Genomic DNA, 15,007 nt, shown 5'->3' with positions numbered 1-15,007 from the left:
CTCTGTTTAATCATTGCTTTTTGTCCCAGTTCTAGCCAGGCCATATGGATACAATCAGTGACCAAAATAACAGTGTAAACATTTGGCTGATGGTTGTGGGCTGGTATTTTTAACTTTTTTTGGGGGCCAATTTTCATCCCTCTCAATGACATTTAGTGCTCCCTAGACATTGGCTGCCCTCCAGTACCTTAGCCAAGTGGCCACTCGTGTGTGAGCCTGGACAGTGAGTATCGTCTGGCTTTTTAACTGATCGGGATTGCTGCCGAGCCCAATTCTGTCATTCCCTGAAGTTCACATACTTGCACTTTTTAGTGGGAGTCACTGGAATTAGGAGCAGCAATTCTGATGGATGTTTATTCCGCACCCCCCGCCCCCCGGGCAATCTTCCCTAGCCCAGGGACACTGAGGTCAGTTGTGGTGCCCTGACTGCCACCGTGGCTGAGGTCAACTAATTCCGCACAGGCAAGGGATCAAGCCTAGTGTTTGGCTGGTCTGTGTGGCTCAGCTCTATACTCAGGAAACTTTCAGAGCTATTAGGGGCAGCGTCCTCCAACTTCTGATCACATTGAGCTTTAGGACATGGAGAGAATGTGCAACAGTGAATTGTCTGTGCAGAGAATACAGGCAACAGCTGCAGGGGCTATTTTTATTCACTTTTTAATCTTATTTCAGCTATTCCAAGATTTCGTACAGTACCCAGTGGTGCCTATACTACATGTTACTTAACAAGATCTTGCTTTGTTGGACAGGCAATGACGTCTGTATGGCTTAAGCTTCCTCAGTGTCTTGTCAGCATTCTGGACATGGTGTTCCTCTATTAATGAGCAGTGTAGGTTGGCACACTTCCTCAGTTACAAATAACATACATGCTATCACAGAAGCCAGTCTTCAGCCAATTCGATTCACTCCACATGATATCAAGAAACCGCTGAGTGCACTGGATACAGCAAAGGCTATGGGCCCCGACAGCATCCCGGCTGCAGTGTTGAAGACTTGTGCTCCAGAACTAGCTGCGCCTTGAGCCAAACTGTTCCAGTACAGCTACAACACTGGCATCTACCCGACAATGTGGAAAATTGCCCAGGTATGTCCTGTCCACAAAAAGCAGGACAAATCCAATCCGGCCAATTACCGCCCCATCAGTCTACTCTCAATCATCAGCAAAGTGATGGAAGGTGTCGTCGACAGTGCTATCAAGCGGCACTTACTCACCAATAACCTGCTTACCGATGCTCATTTGGGTTCCGCCAGGACCACTCTGCTCCAGACCTCATTACAGCCTTGGTCCAAACATGGACAAAAGAGCTGAATTCCAGAGGTGAGGTGAGAGTGACTGCCCTTGACATCAAGGCAGCATTTGACCGAGTGTGGCACCAAGGAGCCCTAGTAAAATTGAAGTCAATGGGAATCGGGGAAAACTGTCCAGTGGCTGGAGTCATACCTGGCACAAAGGAAGATGGTACTGGTTATTGGAGGCCAATCATCTCAGCCCCAGGACATTGCTGCAGGAGTTCCTCAGGGCAGTGTCCTAGGCCCAACCATCTTCAGCTGCTTCATCAACGACCTTCCCTCCATCATAAGGTCAGAAATGAGGATGTTCGCTGATGATTGCAGTGTTCAGTTGCATTCCCCCTCAGATAATGAAGCAATCCGTGCCCGCATGCAGCAAGACCTGGACAACATCCAGACTTGGGCTGATGTCTGGTGTGAATGTTACTTGCCACTTAAGTGCCAGGCAATGATCATCTCCATCAAGAGAGAGTCTAACCACCTCCCCTTGCCATTCAACGGCATTACCATCGCCGAATCCCCCACCATCAACATCCTGGGAGTCACCACTGACCAGAAACTTAACTGGACCAGCCATATAAATACTGTGGCTACAAGAGCAGGTCAGAGGCTGGGTATTCTGCAGCGAGTGACTCACCTCCTGACTCCCCAAAGCCTTTCCACCATCTACAAGGCACAAGTCAGGAGTGTGATGGAATACTCTCCACTTGCCTGGATGAGTACAGCTCCAACAATGCTCAAGAAGCTCGACACCATCCAGGACAAAGCAGCCCGCTTGATTGGCACCCCATCCACCACCCTAAACATTCACTCCCTTCACCACCGGCGCACGGTGGCTGCAGTGTGTACCATCCACAGGATGCACTGCAGCAACTCGCCAAGGCTTCTTCGACAGCACCTCCCAAACCCGCGACCTCTACCATCTAGAAGGACAAGAGCAGCAGGCACATGGGAACAACACGACCTGCACGTTCCCCTCCAAGTCACACGCCATCCCGACTTGGAAATATATCGCCGTTCCTTCATCGTCGCTGGGTCAAAATCCTGGAACTCCCTTCCTAACAGCACTGTGGGAGAACCTTCACCACACGGACTGCAGCGGTTCAAGAAGGCGGCTCACCACCACCTTCGCAAGGGCAATTAGGGATGGGCAATAAATGCCGGCCTTGCCAGCGATGCCCACATCCCATGAACGAATTTTTTTTTTTAAATCTGAAATGTTCTGAGTTCTGGGTAAATACAAATGCATTCTATGGTCTGTGCTTGGTTTTGGGCCACAGGGACTGTTATGCACTTACAACAACAACAACTTGCATTTATATAGCGCCTTTAATGTAGGAAAATGTAAAAGGTGCTTCACAGGAGTGTTATCAAACTGCAAATCAGTTTTAAAAATTAAGCAAATTGGGTACCTGGGTACATCTGGAGGGCATTGGATTACAACTCAGAACAAGTTATACTGCCATTGTAGAAGCTAATGACGAAGCAATTTCTAGAATATGGCGTGCATCCTATCTCAAGTTATAAATGCATCAGAAGGGCTTCGGAGTCTGACCAGGATCATTCCAAGCCTTGGCTGTAGTCACTTGAGCCTTTCCTCATAATTTAGTCTCCTATTTTCGATGGAGAAAAGACTGAATGGAGAAATGATCCAGGTGAAAGGGGTTAAGGTGGAAATAATTTGAACAATGAATGTAGGAATAGAAGAGATAAGTACAAAATTCACAATTAAAAAGCACAAAACTGCAAATGGTGGAAATCTGAAAGAAACAGAAAATAATGGAAATACTCTGAGAATAACTGAGCTGGGGGTTTAAGATAGATCAGAAATAGAAACGGGAGGGGTTGGCAAAGTGGAACAGAATGCAGCAGTGTGGGAGAAGAAAAGAGACTGCCAATCCCAACTGTGCAGACTGCCACCCCTCCCCCAGAACGATGTTCCGATGGAAGATCCCAAATCCAAGCACCAACCCATCTTTTCTCCCCTTCTCTTCCCACCGCACCCCCCCCCCCCCCCCAAAAAAAAAAGCCACGCTCATCTAACACTGGAAGCATCTCCTAATGTAAAGAGAAAGCGAACTGTTGTTAAAAATCTGAAATTATTAGTCAATATTAAGGCGAGAGAGCTACAAAGTGCCTGATAGAAAGATGAAGTGCTTGAGCTACACTGGAGCAGTGCAGAAGGGCAAAGATGGAGAGGTCAGAGTGGGATGGGGAATTAAATTGGTGAGTTAGAGCAAAGTTAGAGATTTGGAGGAAGAAACCCTCTCCACAGGATAGTGGCCATGTGGAAAAGACTCTTAAGTTAATTTGGGGTCAGTTGACACTTTCAAAAGGAACTGGATTGATATCTGCTGAGAAGGAGGAGTGAAGGTTATAGAGATATGAATGAGCGCTGCTTGTTTTATTTCAGGGAAGTAGGGGAAGGAATTTGGTGTTCCCTAAAGTATTGGACATTTATAATGGAATAATCGTGTACAGGCTCTGGATGGAGTGAGCTTGATGCGTCAAATGGCCTTTTCTTGCTTCAGACTTTGCATTCTTAAAACTGTGGAAGTTAAGCCAAAGCAATACTTGATCCACTTTGTGAAGAAAGGAATATCTGGATTATATAAGAAATATCATCAAAGGTTGCAGTCCTTCATTTAAGTCTTAAGCTAAGCTTAGTTTCACTGATGATGAACACAGATGAAATCTGCTGGGACTGGAGCTTTGACCACGTGCTGGTACCAGGGTGATGTTATCAGCATACTGTCAGCCACTGTTTTCTTCAGTCTGATCTAACCTTCTAAAAGATGTTACACAACATGTTCCCGGTTTAATCCAAGAAAGCTGTTGTAAGTGTAAAACACTAATTCTAACCTGTTTGTAATGTGGATTTATCTTTCGTCTCCAGACAATAATGAGGATGCAACAGTCAACCGCATCACGTAAGTGTAATCTTTTATCAAGCTCAATCCCCCCACTTTATTTACTTCATTCACTATGATGGTAACATAGTTGGTCTTGAGTCTGGCAAGGACGTGCCTAAAGTAGGAGCTCTGGGAACTACTTCTCTCAAGCCCACAAGTTTATAATAATGACTTTGTTGTAATTTAGTCTGTCAAACTGATGACATTTAAGAAGTCCTAATCAGTTGGACTTTATCTGTTAGTGATGCAGGGATATTAATGACAGCTCAGTCCTGCCCTTTGCACAGCCACGCACGTAATTGTACGCAACTTGATTCACAAGCTTAACCAGTTTTATGGCATGTTTTCTGTACATTTTTTATATATATATAATAAATATTTGTACCAACCCACAGTAGTGTAGTAGTTATGTTACTGGACTAGTAATCCAGAGGTCAGAGAACGTGAGTTCAAATCCCACCATGGCAGTTTAAGAATTTGAATTCAATTCAGAAAATCTGGAATTAAAAAGCTGGTTTCAGTAAAAGTGACCATGAAACTATCGGATTGTTGTAAAAACCCAACTGGTTCACTAATGTCCCTTTTAGGGAAGGAAACCTGCTGTGGTTAACTCTTAACTGCCATTGAAATGGCCTAGCAAGTCATTCAGTTCTATCAAACTGCTACAGCGGTTCATGAAGGCAGCCTATCACCACCTTCTCAGGGCAACTAGGAATGGGCAATAAATGCTGGCCAGTGACTCCCACATCCTGAGAATGAAAACCTGGCCATAACCCTGCAGAAGATATTTTGGAATGTTATCGATAAAGGATTCATACTCTTCCATACTTCAGTATGCTTTGACTTGGTTGGCATTGCAGCCTAGGTGATATAAGCTGATATTTATTTTGGCTACAAAATTGTTCTGTTTGAGATGCAACAATTGTTGAAAATCTTCTGTTTTTAAACAAAATCTAAGATAGCAGCTGGTGCTGACTGTCTAGGAATCTAACCAGTTCTTCCTTTGTTCTTTGAGCAGGTAGAGTGGTTAACTTGAAAGTGCCAATGGCCACATATAAGGGGAAAAAAAGAACTTGCATTTAGAAAGCATCTTTCACATCTTCAGGATGTCCCAAAGTGCTTCACAGCCAATGAATCACATTTGCAATGTAGTCACTGTTTTGTAAACATTTAGATGTGAATATCATCATAATGTTCTTGTATCTTGAACTGGATAAAGGGTTATCCCACTGTCTGTCTGCATGTCTGTATATTTAAGCAAAGCCTTGGAGACACAACTGGATTTTTAAATGTTCTGGAGTCTTGCCTCTTGCCAATATCCATCTATTCCTGCTGATTTGAATTATGTGAATTCCTGTTGCACTTTCAATTGCTTGTGTAGCTTTGAAATCTGTGACTGCTCATTTTATTGTGTTGGCTGGTCACCTTGCATCACAACTTACTAGATTTCTGCTCCAATCCACTGGTTAATTCTAAATTCTTACTTAAAGGCAGGTCTCTTAACATATAGCAGTTTTTTAACCACTTCTTTCTGGTGGCCAGCCTTGGCGAATCCGGCAACTTAACTTTGGTGTTGCCACGGGCAGATGAGACCCATGTGCCAGGAGCCAGTGATACGTGTCCAATTGGCATCTCTGTAGCCCAGGGTGCTGAGGCCAGTTGCCCCAGCTGAGATTGGCAATGGACCTGGGGTTTTTTTCTGTGTCGCTTAGGACTACCTAGGGTTGCCAATCCTCCAGGATAGGCCTGGAGTCTCCAGGAATTAATCACCTGGACACTGCTGTGAGCAACCCAGGAGAAAACACCCAGGCATTCAAAAAAATTTTTTTATTTTCTTTCATCTTTTAATACTTTTATCAATTATAAGAATATTGGAGGTGGGAAGTCATGTGATGAAACCTCCAGGTATACGGCCAACCAGAGTTGACAACCCTAGGGCTACACTACACAGTGTTTTTACTTATTTGACCAATGGGAGTGTTATATTACTCATCCTTTTTGTCCATGTATAGGTTCTGCTGGGTTGTGTATTTTCTGTGGCTGAGCAGCCTGCTTCCAGGCCAGTGTGACTCTTCAGCTCTCTATTGGGATGTCTGCCATAGTAGCCCAGTGTATTTTATGATATTTTTCTCTTTCCTTCTCCTCCTCCCTCCCCCCCCCACCCCCCCTCCTCCCTTCAGTTTGGGAATTCAGTGGGGTTGGGGACGGGGAGAGAACTGAATCAAAAGCAAAATACTGCGGATACTGGAAATCTGAACTAAAACAGAAAATACTGGAAATGCTCAGCAAGTGAGGCAGCATCTGTGGAGAAAGAAACAGAGTTAATGTTTCGGATCGAAGACCTATCGTCCGAACAGGAGGGAACTGAACCTGCTTTTCCATTCTGTGCTGCTGTACATTAATACTCCATTTGATTATACTTTTTTTAAAAAAGATTTATATTTAACACTTGTCCATCATATAGGATGCACAGTGGGACTTGATAACTTGCCAAACAATAGACTCATTGTAAAGGGATCCCTCGTCACGCTCAGCGAAGGGAAAGCAATTGAATTTATTCAGACATTTTATATTGGCGCATACTTCTTTTCCCTTAACTAATTATTGAGATCCATTGAAGCACTTTTACTTGACCGGGTTCCACCTCCATGTGCCACTCTCCATAGGTGTACTAGACTGCAACCAGTGAGAAATCCAGCTTCAGTGCCAACAATAAAATTATTCAAACCCTGACCATGTTGTTTTTGAAATTGCATTAGATGCTAGCGTAATATAAAATAAAACACACACCTAAAGTCAGTAACCGCACAAGTGTGAAGTCCTGTATTAACACTATATACAAACTGTTAGGATAGTTTCAAGTGCCACCGTGGTGTTCAGAGGATTATCTGCATTGTTTGAAATGCTGAGCTCGTCAGCAGGCACTGTGGCACTGTTTACAGAAATACGAAAGTAACTACTTCCCCCTGGGGAAGATGGCTTCAATACTTTATGGAATAACTGCCGAGTGCAAACACACAGGACCAGCTCCCCACGTTTGTTGTCCCAGAACACACTGCCTTAACCGGTTGGCAGATTCATAAAGCCGCATTTATGTGGATCCTTTCTGCTATCTGTTCCCTATGCAGTGGTATTCATGTTTAGGAGTGCAGCTGAAGGCAAGAGAATGGAAGATGTGCAATCAGCTACACCCCTGTAATGTAAAAGAACTTTGAGAAAAGGAACTGAGCTCTGCCTCACATCTGTGTGCCACATCTGAGCTGTGTGCTCAGTGGCAGGTGTTTATCCTTTGGTGTGGCGTAGATTTGACAACTTCTAGAAAAACACAACAGTACACACAGATGACTAATAGTAACTTCATTTTTTAAATAGGTTATGGATGTGCACGTTCACCCTAGCAGTGTCTGCTGGTGCGGTCTTTCTCCTTCCATTTTCAATTATTAGCAATGAAATCCTGCTTTCATTGCCAGAAAACTATTACATGCAGTGGTTGAACGGTTCCCTTATTCATGGTGAGTAAATGGAGTTCAAATAACAATATTGTCCAGTTCCAGGTAATGTACAGGATTGACAGACTGCAGCGTTTTATTAAGTTGGCTGTGACTGCACAGCACATTTAGTAAAGAGCTACATTCTCTAGTGAAAGATGGAAAATTTCAAATCAAGAGCCAAACTCCAGCCCTTTACCAGCTTGCTTTTTGTGCTAATAGAAGTCTCCATCTTGATTTAGGATGCAGATGAAAAGCTGTACTAAACTAGCAAAGCACTCCTATTAACTGGCTGTGACGTGGTGGTTTGACTTCAGCTGTGGAGTGACACAGAGCCTCAGAGTTAGCAATTTGGGATTGTAATGAGGTTTTAAGAAGTTAAATTAGGGGGGAAACCCCTATCAGGCTTGCAAAGTAGTTTTTTAAAAAAAAACAAAAACAAGGTCACAGTTAACTGTGATGGATTTTTTTTTGTTGAAAAAAGCGTAGGGAACATTTCAACTCCAAATAGGATGCATCCTTGTACAAGAGTTGAACAGCCGATAAGAGTATCTCTTGTGAGTTAGCTGAGGCAGCAATTAGAGTGGTACATTTGGTCTCTGGCCCGTGGCTAAAGAAGGGAAAATTAACCAGGGTTCCTACTGTTGATCATTAACCAGCAATGCTGCCAAAAGTGTGCGTGTGAATTTTAATCAGCTGGCACTCTCTGCCTGGACACTCATGAAGAATGGCTACTAGGGTAAGGTATCGTAGGGTGCCAGGAGCCATTGGAGCTATACCCCAGCAAATGTCAGCACCTTCAGGACGGAAGAAAATTGACCACAAAAAATCTCTACTGAGGAACATAGGAATGTGCAGGACCAGAAATGGCCATCTCGGTCTAATTGGCTGGCCTCAGAGTTCAAAAACGGAATCCACTGCTCACTAACTTCCTCATTTGATATTACTAACCACATTTCTGTCCGCCTCATGTTATCAACCTGAACTAGAATTTGAATCATTAATGCAGCTAAAAGTATGAATGTTTTTAGACCTGAAAATGAACATTTCAAATTTGGGGTGTTAGCTTTTAATTTAAAGTACAGATTTCTATACTTTTTAATCAATGAGACGGGAATTCCTCAGGAATGAGCTAAAGTTGCCATCTAGTGGTGAAATGTGGTAGAGCACAAGAAAACACAATTTCTAGCTTTGAGGAAAGCAGCCATGTTTTAATGATACACATCCTGTCCTGTGTCACAAAAATCTAGACTCAAGCATTTTTTCCCTCCTCCTTCACTTTTGAATTTATTTATTTCCGTTGTCGTTCAGCACTGTGCTTTTTCTCGTTCTTTTCGTTGTTGGGGTGTAGGCACCAGTCTCGTACAGTGCCTGAAATGCTGGATTTAATCTCCTGGACGCTGCTGTGAGCAATCCAGGAGAAAAATCATTGGAGTGTTTGTGTCTGAAGAAAATGGGGAGGGGAAAAAAAAACTTTTTTAAATGCTGCAATGATTTTTCTCCTGGATTGCTCACAGCAGTGTCCAGGAGATTGATCGTTAATACCTGGGCACTCAGTGACAATCCTGGAGCGTTGGCAACCCTAATTATATCCAGCACCGTGGTTGCAGTGTGTACCATCTACAGGATGGACTGCAGCAACTCCCAAACCCACGACCTCTACAGCCTAGAAGGATAAGGGCAGCAGGCACATGGGAACAACCCTACCTGCATGTTCCCCTCCAAGTCACACACCATCCCGACTTGGAAATATATCGCCGTTCCTTCATCGTCGCTGGGTCAAAATCCTGGAACTCCCTTCCTAACAGCACTGTGGGAGAACCTTCACCACACGGACTGCAGTGGTTCAAGAAGGCGGCTCACCACCACCTTCTCGAGGGGCAGTTAGGGATGGGCAATAAATGCTGGCCTTGTTAGTGACGCCCACATCCCATGAATGAATATTTAAAAAAAAAATTCAGGCACTGTACGTGACTGCTGCCTACACCCCAACAATGAAAAGAATGAGAAAAAGCTCAATGCTGAACGACAATGGAAATAAATAAAAATATTGGATATTTGGGAGGGGGAGGAGAAGACTGTTTGACTGACGGTCAAGAATCATCCAATCGCCTAACAGTCTGTTTGCTTTCCAATTGGCCGTGGGGAGGTGGTATGCTGCGAGGGTGGATGTTTTGGGCGACCAATGGTGGGGGCAGGGCGGTTGGAGGGCAGGAGGTTATGTGATGAAAGCTCCAGGAATACATTCAACCAGAGTTGGCAACCCCAGATCTAATCCATATTAAGTGATGGAAATTTTTTAAGGCTTTTAAAATTGCAGTCTCTTGACTGCAAAGGATGAAAATTATTTCCTTGAAATGGTTTTGTTTTACCTTCCAATATAGCTTGGGTTCCCAATTAGCATTCAGTAACAGGTTCTGGTGGATATTTCAGATAATTGGGCTTCCTTGGAATACCTAGCACCAGCACTGGCTGTAGTAGCCAATTATTGTGACGCAGCAGAGGCATGAAAAATTAATTAGTTGGGTGCTAACCGATAAATTTCCAGCGAATGTAACTTCTGTCTCTCCCTCTGTGCAGGCCTGTGGAATCTTGTTTTCCTCTTCTCCAACATCTCTCTTGTGTTCCTGATGCCTTTTGCATACTTCTTCACTGAATCGGAGGGATTTGCTGGCTCAAAAAAGGTGAAAAGGGATATTGTTCTTGTATTACAGGAAGACCTGGAAGGTCAGCGGTGAATGACTGTAAATAATCAGATCAGAATTAAAATAATCACTGTAAAATGATGCAGATGGGATGGTAGTTTGCAAGGACAGAGGGATCAAGGGTGGGTTTTTTGAGGAGGGGGTGATGACTGCAGATTTGAAAGGGAGGGGGACAGTACCAGAGGAGAGGCAACCATTAACAATATCAGTTAGCATGGGGGGTCAGGAAGGGAAGTTGGGTGGTCAGCAGTTTAGTGGGAACTGCGTCGAGGGAGCAGGAGGTGGGTCTCATGGACAAGATGAGCTCGGAGAGGGCATGAGGGGAGATAGGAGAGAAGCTAGAGGAAGATGCGAGTTCACGGCTAGGGCAGAGGGGAACCTTAGGGGAAGTTTGGCTCAATGGGCTAGGGGAAGGGAGGAAGCAACAGAGGCAGCTGAACGGATGGTCTCAATCTTAGTGACAAAGAAATCCATGAGTTCCTCACACTTGTTGGTGGAGGAGGCAGGAGTGAGGGGTTTAAGAAGACGGTTTGTAGTGAAGAGAAGCCGGGGGTTATCTTTGCATTCCAGGATGATCCTGGAATAGTGAGCAGTTTTGGCAGAGGCGCAGCAGGACCCGATAGTGCTTCATGTGGTCCAGCCAGATCTGGCGATGAATGGCTAAACCATTGCATGTGGTTGATAGTTTCTTGTCAGGCTTTGAATTTGCTGATAAAAGGATGATTCAGTAAACCTGTCTGTTTGTATGTAATCCATGTTGTGTAACGAGTTTTGAATTGATGAGCTACTTTGTCAAATCACTGATTGAATCATGGACGTTTCTGATTATTTTATGCTAACAATTGATTGGGTTTGTGCTAGTCAAGAGCTTGGTTGTCTTAATTAGTCCATTTACAATGGGATTTTTTTTAACATAAAGTCAATGAAAGCTGACATTGTTGAGAGTGTTTGTCTTGTGACCTTTTAGTCTAGAAGTTTAATGCTCTTAAATTTTTCTTTTTTCCCAATAAAGTAATTTTAAAGGAGAGAAAAACTTAATTAAAAAAAAAATCCCCAATTTTGTGCCATCTTGAAGATGGATGTGTTTGGGTCTGGTCTTTGGAGGTGGCTAGGAGCTTTATCCCAGGTAGTTTCAGTTCTCCATCGGTAATCTATCATTGGAGTTTTACTTGCTCTTTCACTGACTTGTTAGGTACTGCAGCTGCGTCACCCCTTGCAGGTTATGGATGCTGTCGGCTAATTCAAGGATTAGCTCAGCCACCTATTGATGGCATTTCCTCCATCGAGGGTCCCGCTGCCCTCCTCCTAGGTGCTCATTCACCCAAAACCATTGGCACTTTCTGCGGATGACCGGGTCTCTTAACCGCCGCCTGGCACTCTGCATTGACCAATCACAGATAATACCATCTACCGACGTTAGGGTAGCAGGCTTTAATACCTCACCAGACCTACAGTTTCAGTTCAAACTTGGCAATTGGGGTGGAGTTGTCCTTTTAATACACGAGAACCCAGTCTTAAAGCTGTACTCTTTTTTCCACAGGGAATTACGGCTCGAGTTTATGAAACATTTGTTGTCCTCTTCCTTCTGACCCTCCTAGTTCTGGGGATCGTGTGGGTGGCATCTGCAATTATTAATAACGATGCAGCTAGCAGAGAATCTCTGTATGGTGAGTATCTTGTGGAAAGCTAAAGGGACTATGCTGGAGGAGGCATGGCAGCAAAAAGTGCAATTTGTAAAAGAAAAACTTAATATAGTATCAGCACTGAGATGGAGAACTTGTGGGACTTGCAGTCACAACACCTGGTTTGGAAGATCACATCATTCCTCCTGTGCTCCTGTTATTTTGGGATGGAGCTTTACACATCCTAGTGACTGGGCGTTTCCAGATGTTGCAGACAAGGAGAGTCTGAAGCTGAGAATGGGGACCCTTCTCCATCTGTTCCATTCTTGTTTAGTCTATATTCTAACCCATGTTCTCTTTCATCAACAGATCTGTGGGATTATTACCTTCCGTACCTCTACTCCTGCATTTCTCTATTTGGAGTTCTGCTTCTCCTCTGTGAGTAACTCCTCCTGGGTTAAAATAATGGCCTGTGCTGCCTTGCATTGATATTTCTCATGAAAGCTAGCAGCATTTAAAATACAATGCAAATAAAAAATGTTTCACATGAAGCTTGCTTAAATAACCCAGTAATTAAATTCAAATAGTTTGTAAATTGTGTGCCTGGGCAAGTGTGAACTTTGAAGTGTGTACATGCATACTCTTGACCATTGTGAGGACAGAGCTTTGCTCAAACAGATTTAACGTGGGAGGCAGACTGAAGCTGTTGACCATACAACTGGGGCAAAAGTGCCCAAACTTGTCATGTTTGACTTGCCCCTTTTTAAATTGAGCATTGGCACAAGGAAGAGAATATTAAGGTTTGATTTGCCTCTTTAAGTAGCCAGTTCTTTGATCTTGGGTTGATTATTGTTTATTCTGAAACGAGTATTGTCGAGCATTTCATCATTTAAATTTTTTTAAAAATTGATGGAAATCTCATAAAATACTTCAGTTTTAATTTTATCAAACCGCAAAGTTGACTTTAAACTTTTTTCTCTTCCCCGCCCCCCCCCCCCCCCCCAAAATGCCTGTCAAGCGCCTTGGGGCGTTTTTCTATGTTAAAGGTGCTCTCTACATGCAAGTTGTTGGTTATCACTGCTAGTGCAGTGGACCATCTGCTGCTTTAAAAGTTACAAGTTAGTGCAGAATTAGGCAGCGGAGTGGAGATTTAAATCTATATGATTCACCAATATTAATCTCTAGTGTAGGAAGCAAGTTGCATAGTTTTTTGATTTGTAGAATTGACTTGTCTCCTTCTCTTCACAGTATGCACGCCTTTAGGCTTGTCCCGCATGTTCACCGTCACTGGGCAGCTACTTGTAAAACCCAGGGTAAGGAATTTTATTTCCCAACTTCCCTTTGTGTGAACCTTGATAGTGTCAGTAGGCTGCCTGACCATCACAGCCAAGCTTGATCTTGTGTGCACACCTGCATAAGACCATAAGAGATAGGAGCAGGAGTAGGCCATTCGGCCCCTCGAGCCTGCTCCGCCATTTAATGAGATCATGGCTGATCAGATTTTTACCTCAACTCCACTTTCCTGCCCTTTCCCCATATCCTTTGACTCCCTTGGTGATCAAAAATTTGTCTAACTCAGCCTTGAATGTATTCAGTGACTCAGCCTCCACAGCTTTTTGGGGTAAAGAATTCCAAAGATTCACGACCCTCTGGGAGAAGAAATTCCTCCTAATTTCCGTCTTAAACGGGCGACCCCTTGTTCTGAGACTACGTCCCCTAGTTTTAGATTCCCCCATGAGGGGTAACATCCTCTCAGCATCTACCCTATCGAGTCCCCTCAGAATCTTGTATGTTTCAATAAGATCTTCTCATTCTTCTAAACTCCAATGCACTTTCCAGCAGAGTGTCACTGGACAGTAATCGGGAGCAAGACCGTAATCTGATTTATATTTCAGTGCAAGGACATTGTAGCACTCCCAATCCCAACTGCTGAGGTGGTCTAAATTAGGACAGAAGCGAGCAACCAAATCTCAGACTTTCTAATCTACCTTGGTACATACCACCTTGTGCATTTACCCACTAAACCACTGAAGGAGCTCCAAAAAGAATTGTATCCTCTTCAAATTTCCTGAGTGTTCCTGGATACTTTCATAAATTTAGGGTGTCAACCTTGGCTCAGTGGTAGTGCTCTTGCCTCTGAGTCAGAAGGTTGTGGGTTCAAGCCCCACTCCAGGACTCTGTTCCACAAACTCTGTTCCCTAATCACTGACTCCATCCTCCACCCCAGCCACTGTCTGAGGCTGAACCAGACTGTTCTCAACCTCGGCGTCCTATTTGACCTTGAGATGAGCTTCCGACCACATATCCGCTCCATCACCAAGACCGCCTACTTCCACTTCTAATATCACCTGTCTCCGCCCCTGCCTCAGCTCATCTGCTGAAACCCTTATCCATGCCTTTCTTACCTCCAATCTGGACTGTTCCAATGCTCTCCCAGCTGGCCTCTCACGTTCCACCCTCTGTAAACTTGAGCTCACCCAAAACTCTGCTACCCATATCCTAACTTGTACCAAGTCCCGTTCACCCATCACCCCTGTGCTCGCTGACCTACATTGGCTCCCGGTCTGGGAACACCTCGATTTAAAAAAAAAAAAAATTCTCATCCTTGTTTTCAAATCCCTCCATGGCCTCACCCCTATCTCTGTAACCTCCTCCAGCCCTACAACCTTCTGAGATCTCTGCGATCCTCCAATTCCGGCCTCTTGTACATCCCCGATTTTAATCGTTCAACCTTTGTGGCCATTCCTTCAGCTGCCTAGGCCCTCAGCTCTGGAATTCCCTCCCTAAACCTCTCCACTTCTTTGACCAAGCTTTTGGTCCCCTGTCCTAATATCTCCTTATGTGACTCGGTGTCAAGTTTTGTTTGATAATCGCTCCTGTGAAGCACCTTGGGATGTTTTACTACGTTAAAGGCGCTATATAAATGCAAGTTGTTGTTGAAGGGAGAGGGAATGCAGGGGAGGCAATACATTATTCTTATTCCTTTGCTT

The 15,007-nt window shown here is 44.1% G+C and overlaps 1 protein-coding gene across 2 annotated transcripts in view; it reads left to right on the top strand.

The window, feature by feature from the left end:
• Positions 1-15,007, top strand: part of lmbr1l (limb development membrane protein 1-like) — a 61,680-nt gene that overhangs the window by 24,765 nt on the left and 21,908 nt on the right. For both annotated transcript variants that reach the window (XR_010959070.1, XM_067976648.1), the window contains exons 3-8: positions 4,187-4,220; positions 7,575-7,714; positions 10,271-10,374; positions 11,936-12,062; positions 12,387-12,455; positions 13,266-13,330. Coding sequence is in view for 1 of the 2 variants with exons in the window: in XM_067976648.1 (XP_067832749.1) it covers positions 4,187-4,220; positions 7,575-7,714; positions 10,271-10,374; positions 11,936-12,062; positions 12,387-12,455; positions 13,266-13,330 (539 nt within the window). In the remaining variant the exon portion in view is untranslated. The remainder of the gene's footprint in view (positions 1-4,186; positions 4,221-7,574; positions 7,715-10,270; positions 10,375-11,935; positions 12,063-12,386; positions 12,456-13,265; positions 13,331-15,007) is intronic.

Source organism: Heptranchias perlo, chromosome X (assembly GCF_035084215.1).
Source record: "Heptranchias perlo isolate sHepPer1 chromosome X, sHepPer1.hap1, whole genome shotgun sequence".
Taxonomy (NCBI): domain Eukaryota; kingdom Metazoa; phylum Chordata; class Chondrichthyes; order Hexanchiformes; family Hexanchidae; genus Heptranchias; species Heptranchias perlo.
Note: the sequence above shows the minus strand (reverse complement) of the source record. Positions and strands in the feature narration are given on the sequence as shown.